This window comes from Stigmatopora nigra, chromosome 22 (genome assembly GCF_051989575.1).
Source record: "Stigmatopora nigra isolate UIUO_SnigA chromosome 22, RoL_Snig_1.1, whole genome shotgun sequence".
Lineage (NCBI taxonomy): Eukaryota > Metazoa > Chordata > Actinopteri > Syngnathiformes > Syngnathidae > Stigmatopora > Stigmatopora nigra.
In genome coordinates, this window is record NC_135529.1 from 4,318,678 (window position 1) to 4,337,941 (window position 19,264).

Here is a 19,264-nt window from a genome sequence, read left to right on the forward strand (position 1 = left end):
ATATGATATCCAAATTATTGAACTGACAATTTATGACTACAGGTAACCTTAAAATATTGAGTTTTGTAAAAATAAACCTACATTTTTAGAAAAACCTTTCTAGTAAATAATGGCAATTACTGCATCATAAGAAAATAAAAGTTCACTAACATCTAGTCATTTCTAGTTTTATTCAATATTATTTAAAAACCCTTTTTTTGTTTTGCCATGTTACAACTAATTAGTAAATCAAAATATTCTGCTTTTAATTTAAAATATATTCTTGAAGTATAAAACATTTAAATCCAGTAGATCTAAATTTTCCTTACCATTCCATTTTATAGTCTTAAATATCATAATGGTAATTATTTCCTAATATATTATAGACTGAGTTTAGGTCAAATGTTATATGTAATAATATTCTTTTATGTCATCACAAAATAACAGGAATCAAAAGATCAATAAGTGTAGAAAGTTTTTTTTTTTTAAAAAGTCCTCTTTTATTGAATGAAACTTATTTGTTCAGCAGGTCAAAACATTTACACATTAAAACCACACATCTCAAATCAAAGTGATCTGCTGGTGCAAAGTAGATTGGGTTCATCCTTCAATGGCTCTGTCCTTTGACCAGGACACATAATATGGCTCCGTCCTTCATTCAGTGGACATTTTGTGAACGACTTGACTCAGCAGGCCCATCCTACTGGTTCCAAAAAACTATCAAGCTTGTGCTGTTGGACATCTTTGCCTCTCCTTGGCTGTTCAACAGACAGTCAAAATGGTTTTAATTCAGTGTGTCCAACGTGTGCTTTTTTTCTTGGACAAAATTCTTCTTTCACACTAAACAAGGAGTAGGATCTGACATATTCGAATCAGTATTTCAGTCATATTGTGAAATATTAATACCCTGTGTTCACCTTATATTTGAGCCAGTTGAGCCTGCTTGTCCGCCTCGAACTCTCCTTCATTTTCGTCATCGCCATTGTAATCGGCCAGATCCATCACCTTGTCTTAGAGGGCAAAGAAAAATAGACACACCCTAGCATTCACTTCCACGCGCACAAATTCCCACGTGACATCTTTAACACACACACAAACGTGAAGCCATACCAACGGTGATATCCCCTTGCTGTTTGTCCAGATTAAGTCCTCGCCCTTCCAACATCTGCTGGTCGTAATTATCTTCTTCATTAAGCTTCTCTTCCACGATGGTAGTGTCGGATATCCCTTTGTCAGTCGGCACCTGACCTGCCTGTGGTTCTGCCGCTTTGAAAAACAGCCAAATGTGCATTGTTTCCTCTAATTTTTCACGTCCGGGCATACAAATAAACTTTCTGCGCATGCCGCAGACTACAGTGAGCAACATCAGCCCAGTCAAAATGGATTGGGGCTCTGATGTCGACAATGGCCCCGAAAAAGGAACATTTACCCTCAGGCTTCTTGGGGGCCTAAAATACACCCGGTATCCTCACCTTGTATATTGGCGGCCATCCTCTCCAGGTGAGTCTGATTATTTGTCAGAGAGGACTTGCTGTCGTGTGCCGACACAGCCACCTCAGGCTTTTTCGTGTCGTCTTTTATCATGTCGGACTGGCGGTTGCTCTCTGAGTTTCCTGCACCCCCTTAGGAGGAATAACTTATTTTTGCATTCGTTCAAAAGGTGTGTGTGTTTGATGCCTCAGATTTATTTTAAAATGACTACAGCTTAAATATGTGTGCATATGAGCTTTACCTTGTTTGTTCAAGATGTTGCTGCGTAAGGTACGGTTGGAAAAGTTGCTCAAGTTAGTCAATGCCTTGAGGGACACGTTTGCCAACGGGCCGATCACTTGTATGCCGTTGTTCTCCGCCTTGTTCTCCTGTCCACGTTAGAATAGTCAAAAAGTGGTTTAGGAGACATTGGTTATCTGGATGGAGAGAAGGAGCTTGGTAACCTTCTTTTGGGCTTCCAGTTTGGCTGCAGTCACACGCTCATCACACAACTCCTTCTGGGACAGGAGCTGTGAGTTACACTGTGTCCTACAGACACATAAATAAATACATGTTAAGACAATGTTGGGTGAATATGGCTCTTGTGATCAATTGCGGGAAAACTGGCGCCGCAGTGGACTCACACTGTAGGCCTTGTATTTAAAAGAGTTTCTTACATGTCATATGTGAGTTTATCATTGAGGGTCTTGACATTGCTCTGGCAAGCTTGTAGCTCCTTCTCCAGCTTTACCGGGCCATTGTTCTTCTCATTTAGTTGGTCTGCCCACATAAAAATGGCATTAATTTCACAAAATGTATACACAAAACCACAAATAATAAAAGCACAAAAGTGGCTTAAGCACTTGCTGCTAAGAAAAAGATATTACTGGCCAATAAAGCAAGACAATGTGGATGACACACCAAGGAACTTAATAATCTTGTGAGTGGGGAAAGCTACCCATAATTTAGCAGCCTACAAACACCATGAGGTTTTACATGCTTCTTAATGCAATTGAGCAAGAAAGTCATGCCTCAGTATTTTACACTCAAATCCATCAATACAAATAAACTAAAATTTAGATGCAAAGTTGGATATTGATCTACATCTTATATAAGCCATGCACATATCCACACAAAGCAGTACTACCCTTGAGTTCCTGTATGGTTTTGGTGGCAGCGGAGACATTTTGTTCCAATGTTGCCTGTAAAAAAAATCAATAAACACAAGTGCGTTGAGTTATCAAGGTGATCAAATTCTTATTAGATTGGTGTCGCACCTTCTCCTGGTTACAGGTGTTCTGGACTTTCTCCATCTGTTTCTTATAGAGACTCTCGATGCGAGCAGTCTGATCCTTCTGCTTATTGAGCTCCACCTGCAACTCGTATTTCTTCACCTCTGCTGCCCCTACGCGGCGCACCTGGGCCTCCATTTCATACAGTTTCGCCTGTAGTCAAGAAACATGGGGATGCATTTGGATTAGAAGATTTTCACAGTGGATGAGTGGTTCAAATCCAGGTCACGTCCACCACCTGTGTGGAGTTTGCATTTGCCTGCGTGGGTTTCCTCCCACATTCAAAAAACATGCACGGTAGGCTGATTGGACACTATATTTGCCCCTAGGTATGAGTGTGAGTGTGTGTGGTTGTCTGTCTCCTTGTGCCCTGCGATTGGCTAGCCACCGATCCAGGGTGTCCCCTGCCTCTGGCCTGGAATCAGCTGGGATAAGCTCCAGCACCCCCGTGTAATGAGGATAAAGCAGTTCGGAAAATGAGAATTTTCACAGTAATCTAGACCAAAGCCACATTCAAACTATGTTGTTACAAAATCCATTCTTGTGTAATGTATTGCTCTAACTCCTTAGCTGCCATTGATGGGGTAGTTATAATGTATTGTCTGTTGCTAAATTGATTATTGCTAATTGATGATTGACGTAATCAAAAAGGCAGAGAGAAATTAGCCTCAAACAAGCATACGTGCCTTGGAGGAGCAATACATACCTGGAGCTCAAGGTTACACGAGCTGGACACCCAGTAGTTGAAGCCCAGGAGGAGGAGGCAGGCGACAAGGGCGCCTATCATTAAAGGCGGAGATCTTCCTCGCCACCCATTGACCAGTCCACCCATCACTTGTCTACAATCACACACCAGACATTTTTAAGACACTCACAAAACCTGATTTACCTGCCACAATAACACTTAAAGAATTGAGTCATTATCACTGATGACCAAACTTAGTCCCTACCAGGGGACTGTTTGCCCCTTGCTGTACAGTGATTTCCAAAGTGTGTTGACAAAACGTCCAATCCATTTGAACAGTGATCATTCACTGCCAGGCATCCCAGTCAAACCAACTGGACTTTTCTGTTAAAGGCTCTAAAGACAGGAGATTACTCCTTAAATATACACTGCATAATATCCTACGTCACAAATCGGACGGTTAGTGTATTTGAAATATAAAAGCCAATAAAGTGGACTTTGACGGAAAATAATGAGATTTAACGAGATTATACAATAAAGCACTAATAATGTCATTGTCATTCCAATCCAACATTAAATCAAATAGCAGTTCCCTTAATTTATTTTCTTTCTTCTCTGGTCCCTATTCTTTTGACACGATGGGGTGCTAAAACGTTAGCATCGTCTTACCCGGTGAAGTAAAAAAAAAAAAGCAGCTAGAATGTGACGCCAAAATGATTTGGCAGGGTCGAATCTTATCCAAGAGTGCAGAGATGTCGTCCGCAAAGACAACAAAGAGGCATTATATTTAGATCTATCTGTGATGGCTAAACACGAAGCGTAGCGTACTTGTGTTTATACCGTCCCTGTTGACGGAACCGCAGGTGATGCGTTCCAGTGCTGTCGATTAAAAAAAAAACGTTAAACCTTCAACTAAAAAAATCACAGATTAACTTCATATTAATCTCCCAACAAAGCAACCACGTTCAACTACGTATTACAAAATGTCACGTGGCTATTTTACAAACCATTCGTGTAATTACACAACCTTACTAACAGTAATTACTTTTTGGGATACTTGTTAAACTGAAAATTGATGCCTGCGCATTTTGCAATCAAAGACTAAATGTTAGTCATCCTTTTACTAAAAACGACCTAAATTACCCCATGGTTAGAAGAAAGAACAAATTGACTTGAAATCAGATGACGTGGTCTTTTTTTACGATAAACGTGAAGGCAGCACAGTTGACATCCAGAAGACTGACCAGCAAAAAATACACCCAATTTATATATTTTGTTTAACTAGATCTTTTCACAAAATACTCATACCCATAATGCCAGGATTTGCAAAAATTAAGCACCACAGAGCTCATTGTGATGCCCTTTAAGTTATTTTTTGTTTTATTCTTTTAGATTTATTATTTTAGATACAACTTGTTTTTATACAACATTTTGTTGTTATTCATCAAGATTTACTATTTCATTTCCTATTGTGCAGCAAGCAATTATTTTGTATTTCTGGTCCATTGATGTTCTCAATGTTCCTATTATACAGTACATTTCACCTGGTAAACATTTATTTCAGATCTTCAAGTTATACATACTTTAAAATGAAGGTGTTTAGTCAGTGCCCCAAATATAAAACAATTTATCCAAATGCTTTGATGGCTTTCTTGTTATCATTTGACTTTAGTGCAGAATTTGTACTACAATACCACACGTATTTCAAACATCAGATAAATACCAATTCACAATAGGTTGTCAACATCATCTAAGGAAAGATTTGGATTCAATCCACATTTTCTGATCACATGTGATGGAACATCCACACGAACAGGTCGTCGGAATAAAATGGGCCCGTCAGACTAAAGCAGACATCCCTGTGTTCCAGCAGAAAGTCCATTTGTCCCAGCAGGTCCAGGCACATGTGCTCGAGCAAAGTCAGACAAGTGGACCATCCTCTCCCTGAGACACCCATCGTCCCTGGTCCAAAAATGTTGAAATATTGGCTCTCTCCCTCCAGAAAACTGTCCATCTTGTTGGGAAAGTCTTGGTCTGTGACTCCTGAAAGACTATAGGATCCTTTGCAAATACTTATTAGCGAAGCCATCTGTCAGCCTACATGTTTGCTCCAACCCTCTCTGGGATTATCCTAACCACTCCAACCAGTAAATGTGTTCAAACAAATTGTCACATTTTTGTTACAGAAAATAAATAAGAAAGAACACAAGAAAACATATATTCACTAATATTTATATGCATTGTAATCATTTTAATGTTGATGCATAGTCAAAAATGTGAAAACTTTTAACCACAAATCTTAATGTGGTGTAGGATTGCTATTGTGATCCCACTTTGATGTATTTTTGTTTTATAATAATAATAACAGACAGTATTTTAAGCCATACAGTTTTTTCTTAGATTTTTTTACGTCACACAGACTCACCACTAGATGCCACTGATTTCAATCTAAAAGTCATTTTAAGATCGTTTTAGTTTCATTGCAGATTCACCGTAGGGATCACATGCCAGAGTTGTGATCCACAAATTGTGGTTTAAGTCTTGACCTCTGCATATTGCTGTCATGAAACACACCCAATTCAACAAACTTGTGTTTTCGCTTGCTCGTGTCTTGATATTTAGTACTTTTCTTTTTTGTTGCTATTCAGAGTAAACTCTTCGTACGAAACGATTATACAACACGAGACAAACATTGAAACTCCATGCTTTAATTAATCAGCGAGACCTTTGTGTTTGCTGCTGTTGCAGTTAGTAACACATCTGAAAGGAGTGGCATCTGTGGTGGCCTCATTGACAAACAGCGTGTGACCATCTAAGCCAATGAACAACAGAAATGAGCGCGCTGAGACTCTCTTCTATTCTTTCTCCCTCGTGGATCAGAACACTCGATCCATGGGAAACCATTGCGTACAATGATGATGAAACAATGCGGCCCCAGTTCTGTAGCATCCCTGGGGGGGCCACTGTAGGGCCACGGATCCTATAACAAGGTTCTGGATACATCAGCCCCTGGGGACCAACGTGGCTTTGGTAGTGTTTTGCAAACTGTGTTTGGTTATCAGAATGGCACAGAAGATACAATATGTGTGCAAACTTATTTCCTTAGTTAAATCATATTTTTCTATTTAAATCAGTAAAATATTCCAGATGACTCTTAATCTGCGAAATTGAAAATGTAGCCAAAAACATAACAATTCATATGGAAATCAATAAAGTACCAAGGGGAAAGCCAGGGAGTATGATTGGCAAGTCTGCACTTGTGGGGTTGTTGCTCAGACTCCACAGCCACACAAAAGCACCCCCGCAAAAGCAAACACCCATGAAGACAAAGAAGAAAGATTTACCTAATTCTTTGTTGTTTCACTTTTCTTTTGCTGGACTTTATGGCACAGTGCTCTTGTTTTCTTCCTAACCAATCTGTCTTTATGCTTGTGGAAAACAAAAGACTCTGTTTTTGCTTTTACAGTGTAGGTATGTCACAAATTTAGTGAGAATCACTAGGACAAGGGTCATAGATCATGGAGGCCCTCCTGTTAAATCCATTTAGAGTATATATGATGTTTTGTTTTCTTTTGTGGGTTGAAAACTACCTTCATGGAGGATCATGTGAGAATTTAAACACATATCATCGGTTCATGGTGTCTGTTTATCTTAGAATATACCTACTGAGTGGATGATCGAGATGGGCATAAATGTTTTTGTGCAGAGATTATGCAATACTCATTGGTCAGAATGGAAATTTAAGGCATCATTTCTAAAATGAACAAAATGGAAATCTGTTGTTTGTTAGTTTGTTCTTCTCGGAAATAACGGAGTTGGCCTCCCTACAATGTGAGATTTGGTAAGTGTTCACGTGTCTGTTTTTGTGCATGAGTCGTGCAAGATTGCTGTTGCAACTCAAAAAAGGAGTGCCAAACCTGCACTCTCTTTGTATGAGTCACGAGTAATATATCCAAGTGTCTGGATCTTATTGTTACTGACAAAAAAAAAAAAAAAAAAGTTACTAACACCTTCTTAGAACTAATAAATAAATTCTGTTGTAACAACTTTAACCAATTGGTTCTTTGTGGTAAGGATTGTATTTTAATGTATGATATTGCCATAGCAGCCTATTTTACCAACATTCAATTGTGGAGATGCTCAAGCAACCTCATCAATCATCAACTTGTGCAAGTTTTTCTCCATCTGCCTCGATATTATACAGTATACTTAAAACAATAACACGGATAGCAAAAGTCGTTTTGACACCTGGTCATCTAATATTACCATTTATTCTAATAATTAGAGCCCAAACAACACAATATCCCTTGTTTACCAAACTCTGTCATTACCAACTCCATTAAAGTTTTAATATTTAGTACAAGTCTGCCATCTCTGGAAGTAGAGGGCATACAAAAACACAACAGAAGGTCCTTTCTCTTCTTTTCTGCTAAGAAAAGCTCATTAGTCCTCAAACTTCCCGTGACCCCAGTACCCCTGTAATCATCCCTTTCCCTCTACCTTGATTCCCACCGCCTCTCCCACTTTCCCCCTCCCTCTATCATCCCCCCTACAAGGCAACAACTGTGACTTCAGTGGCACCGCCTCCATTCTCTCTCACTGGTCCTTTCATTCACAGTTCCTTCACTTTTCTGCTTCTCCTCACGCCTCCCACTCCTCATTTTTGTCATACTCTCCACCAAAGAGCAACCCTGTTGTGACCAGCGACAGAATTGCACCCCCAACCTCAACCACGCATTGACAGAGCTTTAATTCCACCAGAAAGTGCCTCAAGGTCAGCAAGTAAGTTTCTATCAAATTATGCAGTTGTTCTAGCTAAGCAATTTTTGTGTAGGACACATTGTGCATGTGCTGTTGTTTGAGGTAGTGCTCCGTCAGAGTTGTGTCGCATGCCACATGTGCTCCCTCATTCAGAGTATGTTAAAGAGCTTACCACATTTTGAGGGCTTGTGAAATTGGTTCATAATGTTTGGATTTGACATGCATTCTGAAAAGTGGAATGCTCTGTTGACTGCAAAGTAAAGGTTGTGGAACAATTTTACAAGGGCATATGTGAGAATATCCTGGGGAAAATATGATGCAATAGACTAATTGAGCACTTATAACAGCTCTGAGCATTTCAGATTGGTTCAGAAGTTTTGAAAGACCTAATTGGTTTTACGTTTTATATTTTCTGCAAATTATTTCTTCCAATAATGGTAAACTGGAATGGTATTGCACAAAATTAGGATTAAGATGTCCAGGATCAATGTTAAAACCCCAAATTAGAAACAGTTGGCTTTATTTAAGATGGTGTCCAAGTCTACAGGTGGGTAGGGATCTCAGAAGAGCCCCTTGGGCCAAATATTATTAATGCAAACAGTGCTCAAAAATTAATTTCCCATTGATAGGAGGTGCAAAATAGATAGAAATTACAAGCACTTGTGGTGAGAAATGTCTTTAATGATTACCTTTGCTTTCTTGGCAGAGAACAACTTGTATTTTTTTTTCCGACTGGAACAAACCAAAGGTTAAAATCTGACAAATATATCAGCAAAGAAAAATTCTTATATTGGCTGACAGTATAGGGGGTTCTCAAAAGCCACCAAGATGTCAATCAAAATTTAGCATTTGCTATGATTTTGTTTCCAGAGTGTTCCACTATGACGCAGATCAACGGGGAGGACCCGCAAAGAGCCCGACGAGGCCTCCGGCAGATCCAAGCCGGCATCCAGTCCCGCTCCTTGGTAGCCAGGAAAAGATTTTCCAACATCAGCAAGAATGACGTAAAGGGCTTCTTTGTAAGAAATGCCTTTGTCATATTCACCGTGGCAGCGGTTATCATTGGTGAGTGAAGATGACTTAACTTTAATACTATTGGGTTTTTCAAAAAATCCCCAAAGAAGACGTACAAAATAAAACCGTTATCTTTAAAAATGAACTGGTTAAGTGCTGTTCATTGTCATTTACGGAGACAGTGAAAAGTGACAACTACATACAGCTATTTTTTTAAACATTTGATTTATTTTAGTACCCTAAATGTAATGTACGCACAAATAGAACAAATGAAAGGCCCCAACTGGAGGCCATGGAAGAAAGGGGAATTGGGTACTGTAATCCAACAATAAAATGAAGGAATACAAGATTTCAAGATTGTCCCCTGGCATAAATATTTGAAAATACAGATTCACCCTCTATCAAATTTAAAATGTTTCACTGTTGACCTTTTTTTTAATACTTACCTGTCATTTAATAATGTAAAAGTCTTGTTTTTAATTGTCTTATCATCATTAACATTCGGGCACATCAACACTGACAGAGTAAAGATAATATTATCATTATTTCTAATTAATCAATAGCTGTAAAGAACACACACAACAGTATGAAAATAAAATTTAAAAAAAAAACTGGAGGGCAAGGGAGAAATGGAGCCTAGGTTCCAGATTTTTCAAGCTAAATTCAAAGTTTTTTTTTTTTTTTTTTAAAGATGCTAAGGTCCAATTTCAAATTGTTGGACCTGTGTATTATTGAGAGCACAGTTTGAAATAGATGCGCAGTTGCGGCGCACATATTGGTGTGGTTTGCCACTTTAAGGCCAAAGGCAAAAAGTCGAGTTGCACTCTGTTTGTTGCAAGCGTTTGGTCTCAGGATAACATGGTGGTTTAACTCAGCGCATTAAAATAAAATCTGCCCAATTCACAACACAGGTTCTCTACTGGTTTTCATTGGTCCTGTCTTCCTGACCATGTGCACCAAATTTTGTGACATTGTGTACATAGCACAAAACGAACCAGCTGTCTTGGGAATAAATAGAAAGTTCACAAAGAAACCTATGGAGACCTCACCCGACCTCTTTAGCTGACATCAGAGCTATCGAGATTAACCTTTGAACTATTCTGCGGCAGGAAAGCGGGTGAGGGCCCACTCACATTCTGTACCCCTGCTGGAGCTGCAGTCCATTTGTGAATCAGCTACTTGGTAGACTATAGGCTTCGAAACCCTTAAACAAGAGCACAGTGACTTACACTGTCAGAGAAGGATGCACGTTTATTTCCTATTAGCACCCCCTGCCACCTTTCCAAATGTTTTTGTGCGTGTTTTAACAACCCTCGACAACGTTAACTCTAAATTCAATGCAACCATCTGAAATTCCTACCTAACAATGAAATTATAACAAACAATAAGTATGTTGCGATGTGTGCATTATATAAATTGCTAACTTTTAATTTGACATGTTCAGGTATCATCTTGGGGTTTGCCCTGCGGCCTTACAAAATGTCCTACCGTGACATCAAGTTATTCTCTTTCCCCGGAGAGCTGCTGATGAGGATGCTGCAAATGCTGGTCCTGCCCTTGCTTGTGTCCAGCCTTATAACAGGTCAGTCAACACCATATATAAACAAGGTAGCGCAAAGTATGGCCCATAAGCTGCAGCATCTGATCTATTCTTTATTCAGTAATGTCGACATTTTCCAGTATTTTCATCGCTCATATCATTTGCACACTAGTTTTAATGAACGTATCAATTTGCAAAATGTTTGTAAAAAATAAAAAAAATCAGATATACACAATTTTATTTAAAGTACATTTCCCATTACATTAATTCTGATTATATTAATCAGAAACAATCCAGAAACATGTATAAAACTTTTTTGCACAGTCACAGTATTGACAACAGTCTTGTTATGGTGTGCATCATGCATATAGTGCGTAACCAGGTCATTGAGAGACATATGACGTAATTGTCTCTTGCGGGGACATGACACAGATAAGAGAGGCCCCTTTGTACCAGCACAGCGTAGCATTAGATTTATGCGACATCATATCATGTGATTATTCATAAGGAGAAAACAACAACATGGGGGGTGTCAAAACAGATTTTAAATTCCGTTGACAATGTTGTAATGTATGGAATTATTGTTTAGTAACAGCACGAATGAGTGGTTAGCGCATCAGCCTCAGAGTGGAAGACCTGGGTTCAAATCCAGGTCGGTCCACCTGTGTGGAATATACATGTTTGCTCCAGGCCTGCATGGGTTTTCTCCAGGTACTCCGGTTTCCTCCCACATTCCAAAGACATGAATTGGCTGATTGGATACTCTAAATTGCTCCTAGGTATGAGTCTGGGCGTGAATGTTTGATGGATGTTTTGTTTGTCTCCTTGTTCCCTGCGATTGGCTGGCCACCAATTCAAGGTGCGCCCCGCCTCTGGCCCAAAGTAAAGTTTGCCATACTAGTAATTAATGGAAAATACAAGACCAACATTTGCCTGATTTCAGAGCGGGCAGGCACGGGCTCATTTCCCGCTGGTGGAGGTATGATTGGGAGTGCGGATGGTCGTTTGCCTCTCTGCGTGTTCTACGACTGACTGGCGACCAGTCTAGGGTGTAGTCTGCCTTTCGGCCAAAGACAAGTGGGTTTGGCTCCAGCAACCCCCGCAACGTGTTGGAGAATGCGCGGAATGAAAGATGAATTAACTAGTTTGCCACATCTTGGCTGTTTATGGTCTTTGGAGTGCTCAGGTTTACGGCCATGTAAAGCCCCTCCAAGTGCACCTTACTTCGTTTGTCCACTTAATCGCGCTATAAAAACAAAACATTACAATAGACAAACATAGCCAAGACCATGGTCATCTCCTTCACTTTTGTTTACTCATGAGAACTATCTTACCTCTTGAAATATGAGTCTGCTTTCCTAACATAAAATTCTTCCTTTGCAAAACATGGTTAACTAAGCAATAGTTGCAGATGACCACTATATAATTCAGCAGGCATTTTTTGAATTTTTCTCATACTTTTGGACAGTGAGGCTGAATAGAGTCAGCGTCAAGTGACCAATTACGCTGGATGACAGTGCTTGTGTTGAGGCAAGAATCCTTGAAAAGACAAGGCTATTATCAGTCATAGTGAAACTAGGAAAGTAAGTATGGTACTTGCACAACGGAATTTGACCACAAAATCCCTTACACATGTTTCAGCAGCATTGTAATATGCCATATGAATTTAAAAACTGCATTGAGAGATATTTGCCAGCCATAACAGAGTAGATCAAGTTCCAAAAAGTCTGGTTAATGGGATTCTTTCTTGTGCCCCAGATTTCATCTTCTCCAACCAAAGGGGGGCTGCATTTGTACTTGCAACCCCCCACTTTCCATAACTACCTTTCTGTTGCCTTGGCTCTTTCATTCTTTTGCGTGTAAGAAATTTGTGAGGCGGTGTATGTTGTTGCCTGGACGACAAGTCAGTGATCTGTGTGTGTGTGTGTGTGTGTGTGTGTGTGTATACTTGTCTGTTTTTAGGCAGCCTTCAGCTAAAAAGTTTTCCCAGGCTTGTCATCAAAAGGATACTAGAGGCAGGAGAAAGGGGCACAGTGAAGAACCCTTAAATCCCCTTGAATTATAAAAGAAAAAAAGGAAGTGAAATATTTTTGTACACAAAGTAAAGGATGAAAACCATAAAATACGCTGACAAAATGGCCAACATTTTACTCGGAATAAGCTATATTGTGTTCCCACACACACGCTGGTATACAAAGTGGTACATTTTAAAAGACTGACATCAATGCCGTCACCACAAAAGCCCAGCTTTGCTTGTCTGAAATCTGAATGAATGAAAATTGCATTTTGGGAGGTGACACTTTGAAAGTACAATGCTGTTGTTCTCTTTTCTTCTGAAATCCACACCCGCACTATTTCTGTCACTGCCGGGATAGCAACTGAATGCAGTCATAACTCTGGAAGACAGTTAAAAGAAGGTTTAGAGAAGCCTCCATTGACTACAGTGGTCATAAAACCTTATGTCTGAAAAGCCCAATGATAATGAGCTTGATGATATGAAAACAGTCTTTTATCCCCTAAAAAAATCAAATTTTTAAAAATATCTTGTTTTTCAATGGAAAAAAGCATATATTTTGGCAAAGTAAAAAGTAAAGTATTGCCTTTATTTAAAAGGAAAATAGAAAAAAACAGCATTTTTTATTTGAAGGAATTGTATATTTGGGATCATTTTTTTTAAAGTTCTGTTTCATGTGAATTATTTTTATAACTCAAATTGAATTGAATCACATTATATATTTTATTTAAAACTGCAGTGATAATTGAGGCCCCATTACTACACATTAAGTGGGGACAGCATCTTAAATGCAAATTAACATTCTTATAGACTACTATGTGGTCACTCTAGACTGTTGTTGTATGTCAGATGCCAACACATTCATTATCTTTGGCTAAACGGTCAAGGACAGAGTGTTAATCGTTAACTGGCACCACTGCGCAGGCAAAGCAGTCGCATACGTCTTTCTTTTGGCACAGAAATTCGAATGATTTGCTTGGGAATGATGCACCATTCAAAGGAGGCCCCTGCGATACGATTTCAAAATGAGACCCATTTTAAATATACAAAAAGTAAAGCGGATATGATTGTTCCCTGGGTGCCTTCCAGTAGGTGTTGTTTACCCGCCTGGGTAGGTCACGGCCAGATTAAGTTTCTTACTGTGCTTTGTTCCTTCTAAGATACTTGAACAGATTATGGAGATGGGTGTATTCCATCTGTAATTACAGCACCTTTTCCCAGGCTTTCTTTATGTATTCTCATTGTGAAACACAACTTTATATATTTGCATTTGTGTATGTGGCGTTGTTCTTTCCATTTCCCAAACACAAACACCTGCCTTTGTTAACTATTAACTTTAAAGCTGTTTTTGATACATTGTGCCACACTTCAGAAATTGCCTGCGTAAGCAACAATCATGTTGACAAAAGTTTGTGTATGTTCACGAAAAAAGAATTAAAAATAAGAGAAATTGCATAATTCTAGAAAGAAAGTACTGATATTTTACGACATGTTTGACAGCATACAAATCTGTTGCATTTTGTTGGATTTTCTTAAACAAAGGCGCCTGTAAAACTTAAATTTATTAAGGAGGTTATAGTGAATAGAGAATGTCTAAAATGCTACTTAAAAACATAAACTGATGATAAATATGGCTAAATATGATTAGAAAACTGGATATAGATTAGTTAAGGCCGAGTCTTAAATGCCATGAATAAATCATCAAGAATACAAAATATATTCTACTTATTTTTGGGGTTGTGGAATTCTAATATGTAATGTGAGCTTTTTTTCTGATATCAGGCATGGCTGCACTAGACAGCCGCGCTTCAGGCAAAATGGGCATGAGGGCGGTGGTCTATTACACTACCACCACGGTCATTGCCGTGTTCATTGGCATCGTCATGGTGCTCATTATCCACCCCGGCAAAGGCTCAAAGGAAGAGTTTACCAACCAGCAGCAGATCGAGAGGGTCAACACTGCAGATGCCTTCCTGGACCTCATCAGGTATATTGAATTGAATTGAATGGATAGCTTTATTCTCATTGTGATTTTAGACAATGGGGGTAGTTGACTTCAGTAATTTAAAGGAAGCAAAATGTAACAACGAAGCACAGAACCAGCACACTCATTGCTTTAGTCGAAGGATGTTATGACTGGAAGTTTCTTTTTGTTGACACTCACGACTCAATCAATAGTATTTGATGTTTTGCAGGAATATGTTCCCTCCAAACCTTGTGGAAGCGTGCACAAAACAGGTAATGTATACTATTTAATTGATGTTTTTTTCCCTTTGTCCCATTACTTTATTATTATTATCTAAATAATGATTGAATTTGCCTATAAATGCTAAAAGCATCTACCTAACATTGGTCTGTCTGTCTTTTAGCTTATTTTCCATATTGCCAAATTCAATGAGATCCAATATATCAAAACCTACGTAGATAGAGCTGATACTCGCTGTCATTTGCATTATTTCAATCCCAAGTGGTCAGACCACTGTTATTGTTTCCATTATCATTGTAAGAACAACTTCATGTTCATGAGCAACGCTTCACACGCACATTTTAGGGCGTTCGATCAGCCCAATATGCATGTATGTGTTTTTTCTGCTCCCTTTAGTGTGGTTGCATAATAGAAGAAAAAAAAACAAGTAGAGTAGCTACTGTCACTAGATTAGCTGTAGACAGAATTGATGAATGAAGATGCGCGTGTTGTACCTGTGTCTGGAAATGTTTGTTCCATATGCTTTTCTTTACAGATGTAGTCATAGAGTCCGATCCTGAGGATCGTCAAGGCACTGTGACTATATGGCAAGCTATTAAATTGCCACTGTACTGCTACCAGCGTGGCTAAAAGCTTCACTGGCTAACGTTTAGGCGCCTTTTCCTTTTCTTTTTTCAGTTCAAGACGCAGTATGCCAAGAGGGTGGTCCACATCAACGTCACAGTCAACAAGTCGGTGTTCCTGCTCAATGGAAGCAAATTGATGGCAACTGAGGAGATGATCCCCGTCCCTGGTGCCGTCAATGGGATCAACGCGCTGGGCCTGGTGGTCTTTTCCATGTGCTTCGGTTTAATCATCGGGAAAATGGGGGACCAAGGACAGCCTCTCAGGGACTTCTTTGACTGTCTCAACGAGGCCATCATGAGGCTTGTGGCAATCATTATGTGGTACGACCCAATAATAATAATAATCCAGTGACACTGAATTTATAAGAAAATTATTCATCACTACAGTTAGTTAAGACAATAATTCAGAGACATTTTGGGTCAGGTATGCCCCCATTGGAATCCTGTTCCTGATCGCGGGTAAAATCGTGGAAATGGAGGACATAACAGCAATGGGCGGCCAGCTGGGAATGTACACTATCACCGTCATCTGTGGCCTTCTCATCCATGCCATAGTGGTCTTACCCACCCTCTACTTTGTGGTCACCCGAAAGAACCCCTTCGTCTTCATTGGGGGGATTCTGCAGGCCCTAATCACGGCATTAGGAACGTCTTCTAGGTTTGTGAGCCGTCGTTGGACTAAGACAAGGTAGCAGAGTGAATTCATGTTGCTTAATCTCCTTTAGCTCGGCCACTTTGCCAATCTCGTTCAAGTGCCTTGAGGAAAACAACAAAGTAGACAAGCGTGTAACCCGTTTTGTGCTTCCTGTGGGCGCCACAATCAACATGGATGGCACCGCTTTGTATGAAGCGCTGGCCGCCATCTTTATCGCACAGGTGAACAACTTTGACCTCAACTTCGGTCAGATTCTCACCATCAGGTAAGCAGTCGCACAAGCTTCATTATCTCTAGTATAGCACATGATTTGTTAAGCACTTCTGAAACATTTTACAAATTACATTATCCATTTTTGAGTTTTTTTCATATCCCAATTTGTTTTATTGCTTATTATAGTAGAGATTTTTTGTAAAAAGCTATGTTAGCAAAGGAAAAGACCAGAAACGTGCATGCTGCATTCCTTATTGTGTCAAAAAGGAGATAATAATTTAAATGTCTTAATCTATATCCCTGGACAGCATCACAGCCACAGCAGCCAGTATCGGAGCGGCTGGAATCCCGCAGGCTGGGCTTGTTACCATGGTGATTGTGCTCACATCAGTTGGTCTGCCCACTGATGATATCTCACTTATCATCGCTGTTGATTGGTTCCTGTAAGTTCTTCTTTTGTCTTATAAACATGATTATAGAGCCTTCTGAAATAAGATATGAATGTGAACATTTACCAGGTTAACTTCTTTGCTAAATTCATTGTCAGGTGCTTTTCATAAACATAAGTTAAAACTTATCAGTTTTTGCAAGAAGCATAGAGGGCTTATTATACTACCAGCAAAGCCGGGAAATGGTTCAGCTCATTTAATTCCCCTTTTCCATCTTGGGTACAGCTTATGAAACCATACGCCAGTACACAATAGTTTCAAATATTCAATATTCCTGGAAGTGTCACGGTGCTTCTGAATATGACCTCTGAAGATCGAATAATGAGGAACAGTTAGAAGTTTGGAGTTGCAACATAGCTATTCCAGAGAAAAACAAATGATTTTAAGAATATTTGATGATGAAAACATTATGTTCTCTTTTTCATCATGTGTTGATTCGGTTTCTTTGCCTGGTTCCTATTTGCACTTTAACCACAGGGACCGTCTGCGCACTATTACCAATGTTCTGGGAGACTCGATTGGGGCTGGGATTGTGGAGCATCTATCTCGCCATGAATTAACCAGAGACCCGGAGGAGAACCATTCGACAGCAGCCGAGGAACCAGAGAGGAAGCCTTACCGGTTAATCTGCCATGAGAACGAGTACGAGAATGAGAGGCCCACTGTTGATAGCGAAACCAAAATGTAATACAGTTTTGACACTAACCGCCCTCCAATTTCAAAGGAAAGATCAACATGCGTATGACAATATAAGAGTATGTTAGGCAAATACCTATTATCTTTTTATATGGGGTATGCCATGATGCGAAAAAAACTGGTATATTGTCACTCTGATACAATACCGCAAGGCACTTTTCCACTGCCTTATTCTTGTTCTAATGGAGCCTCGGAAACGATGGAGGAGAACAAGGATCTCTTATAATTACTGGTCAGTATACGTAAGGACACCAAAAACTTGAGTGTAGACCACTGAAAATTATATCATTAGAATAGGCTAAGCTAAAATGTAATACAATTACTTTTAATATTTGTGTTCTGTCTAATAATACTACTGGTACTGCAGGTGATACGAAAATATTTTTTGTTGTGTTGTAAAAGTAGAGAACAGAATGCAAACAAAGACATTTTTTCATGAAAAAAATATGAGAGAAAAAGGCAAGGCCAGCCAAAAAAGTTGAACACATACATTTATTATTTTAATATTGAAATGAAAATCAGAATGCAAAAAGTAACTTACCAGAAAAGCTCAAAACCACAAGGAAAAGTATACCAAACTTTCTAAGCCAAATTTTAGATCCCCAAAGTGTCAATCCCAAATCTAAAAATAGATTTTTTTTCTTCGTACATCTCAGTCCCAAAAATGTAATTAATGTACTTATTTTCAAATTCTATTTCTATGTAGTTTTTAATTAGTACATTTTAATATGCTTCTCCAAAATGCTGAAAATGTTGTTTTTTAGGAAGTTAAGATTTGTGGATTTTGTTATTGAACTAATTTTGTATTACATACTGACTACCAATACATATATATACTGTAGATGTGACGAGAAATGTTTCACAAATTGTGGTTCATAGGCACCAAATCCTGAGTCATTTCTTTTTTTTCTACCAAGGGTAAAAATGCTGTTATCTTTTTTTGTTGAACAATGACAAAGGGGGATTTATCATCTTTATTGTATCCATGGTACATTCAAGAGTTTGTGTACAGTATGTCTGTGATATGTTTTATTAGGTTGTTTTGGGTGATACTGTTAGGAAAAAACTTGCTGTACAGTTTCATTCTGAATATAATTGTCTTTGTATCGGGGCATGTTGATCAGTGTGTGGTAGAGTTAACAATAGTTATTTTGCAAAATATTACTTATTGATTGTTTTGTTAAAAATCCAACTGGTCAGCATTTATTTGTACTGTTTATTCTCCTGAGGACTATATGGAATGTTACAATTACAGTTACCAAATTCTACATCAGGTTGTGATATAAAAAGCCAAAACGGAGAGATAGTTCATTTATACACAGCTGTTTTCACATACAAATAATTGAAATATTTGTAGTCAGTCATAGGTTGACTGATTTTTAAAAAATAAATAAATTAAAATCAAAATGTTTGTGTATTAATAAAGTATTATCAAACACACACACGCATTATTAGTGAACTATTTGGCTTGAAGATTAAATACTATTAACTATAGATTTTAATACAGCTCTGAGCTCACATTATTCAAGCAAAACTTTAGTTTTACAATAAGTGTAATAGTTTTACAAAAGAACCATTTGTCATTTGTAATCAACACTCATTCATCTAACTCATTGGCTGCCAATACATCCAATTGACTTTTACAGATAATTTTCATCAACATT

The 19,264-nt window shown here is 38.7% G+C and overlaps 2 protein-coding genes across 7 annotated transcripts; one reads left to right on the plus strand and one right to left on the minus strand.

Annotated features, from left to right (window-relative positions):
- Positions 1-463: 463 nt before the first annotated feature.
- On the minus strand, positions 464-4,401 carry LOC144215990 (Golgi membrane protein 1-like). 6 transcript variants are annotated; one of them, XM_077745260.1, is made up of 12 exons: positions 4,255-4,387; positions 4,096-4,159; positions 3,448-3,580; positions 2,727-2,894; positions 2,597-2,651; positions 2,127-2,229; positions 1,914-1,998; positions 1,712-1,838; positions 1,452-1,601; positions 1,090-1,245; positions 897-989; positions 464-737 (listed from the first exon to the last, which is right to left on the minus strand). In XM_077745260.1, the coding sequence occupies exons 3-11, from the start codon at positions 3,571-3,573 to the stop codon at positions 898-900; spliced, it is 1,062 nt and encodes a 353-aa protein (XP_077601386.1). In that variant the 5' UTR covers positions 3,574-3,580; positions 4,096-4,159; positions 4,255-4,387; the 3' UTR covers positions 464-737; position 897. The 6 variants fall into 6 exon arrangements, with proteins under 6 accessions (XP_077601386.1, XP_077601389.1, XP_077601391.1 ...); XM_077745263.1 differs by lacking the exon at positions 4,096-4,159 and having other exon boundaries at positions 4,255-4,401; XM_077745265.1 differs by having other exon boundaries at positions 1,090-1,239; positions 4,096-4,396.
- A 3,624-nt stretch (positions 4,402-8,025) lies between these two features.
- LOC144215588 (excitatory amino acid transporter 1-like) lies at positions 8,026-19,009 on the plus strand. Its single transcript, XM_077744625.1, has 10 exons — positions 8,026-8,208; positions 9,058-9,252; positions 10,646-10,783; positions 14,538-14,742; positions 14,951-14,993; positions 15,640-15,908; positions 16,012-16,245; positions 16,313-16,507; positions 16,764-16,898; positions 17,382-19,009. The coding sequence occupies exons 2-10, from the start codon at positions 9,069-9,071 to the stop codon at positions 17,590-17,592; spliced, it is 1,614 nt and encodes a 537-aa protein (XP_077600751.1). The 5' UTR covers positions 8,026-8,208; positions 9,058-9,068; the 3' UTR covers positions 17,593-19,009.
- The last annotated feature ends 255 nt before the right edge of the window (positions 19,010-19,264 follow it).

Coding starts and splice junctions, on each gene's coding strand:
- LOC144215990 (XM_077745263.1), bottom strand. CDS start 3,573: ATGGGTGGACTGGTCAATGGGTGGCGAGGAAGATCTCCGCCTTTAATG. Junction 2,652..2,726: donor ACACCTGTAACCAGGAGAAG/GTGCGACACCAA, acceptor TTTTTTTTACAG/GCAACATTGGAACAAAATGT. Junction 1,602..1,711: donor CAACATCTTGAACAAACAAG/GTAAAGCTCATA, acceptor ATTCCTCCTAAG/GGGGTGCAGGAAACTCAGAG.
- LOC144215588 (XM_077744625.1), top strand. CDS start 9,069: ATGACGCAGATCAACGGGGAGGACCCGCAAAGAGCCCGACGAGGCCTC. Junction 9,253..10,645: donor CGTGGCAGCGGTTATCATTG/GTGAGTGAAGAT, acceptor TGACATGTTCAG/GTATCATCTTGGGGTTTGCC. Junction 16,899..17,381: donor ATCGCTGTTGATTGGTTCCT/GTAAGTTCTTCT, acceptor CTTTAACCACAG/GGACCGTCTGCGCACTATTA.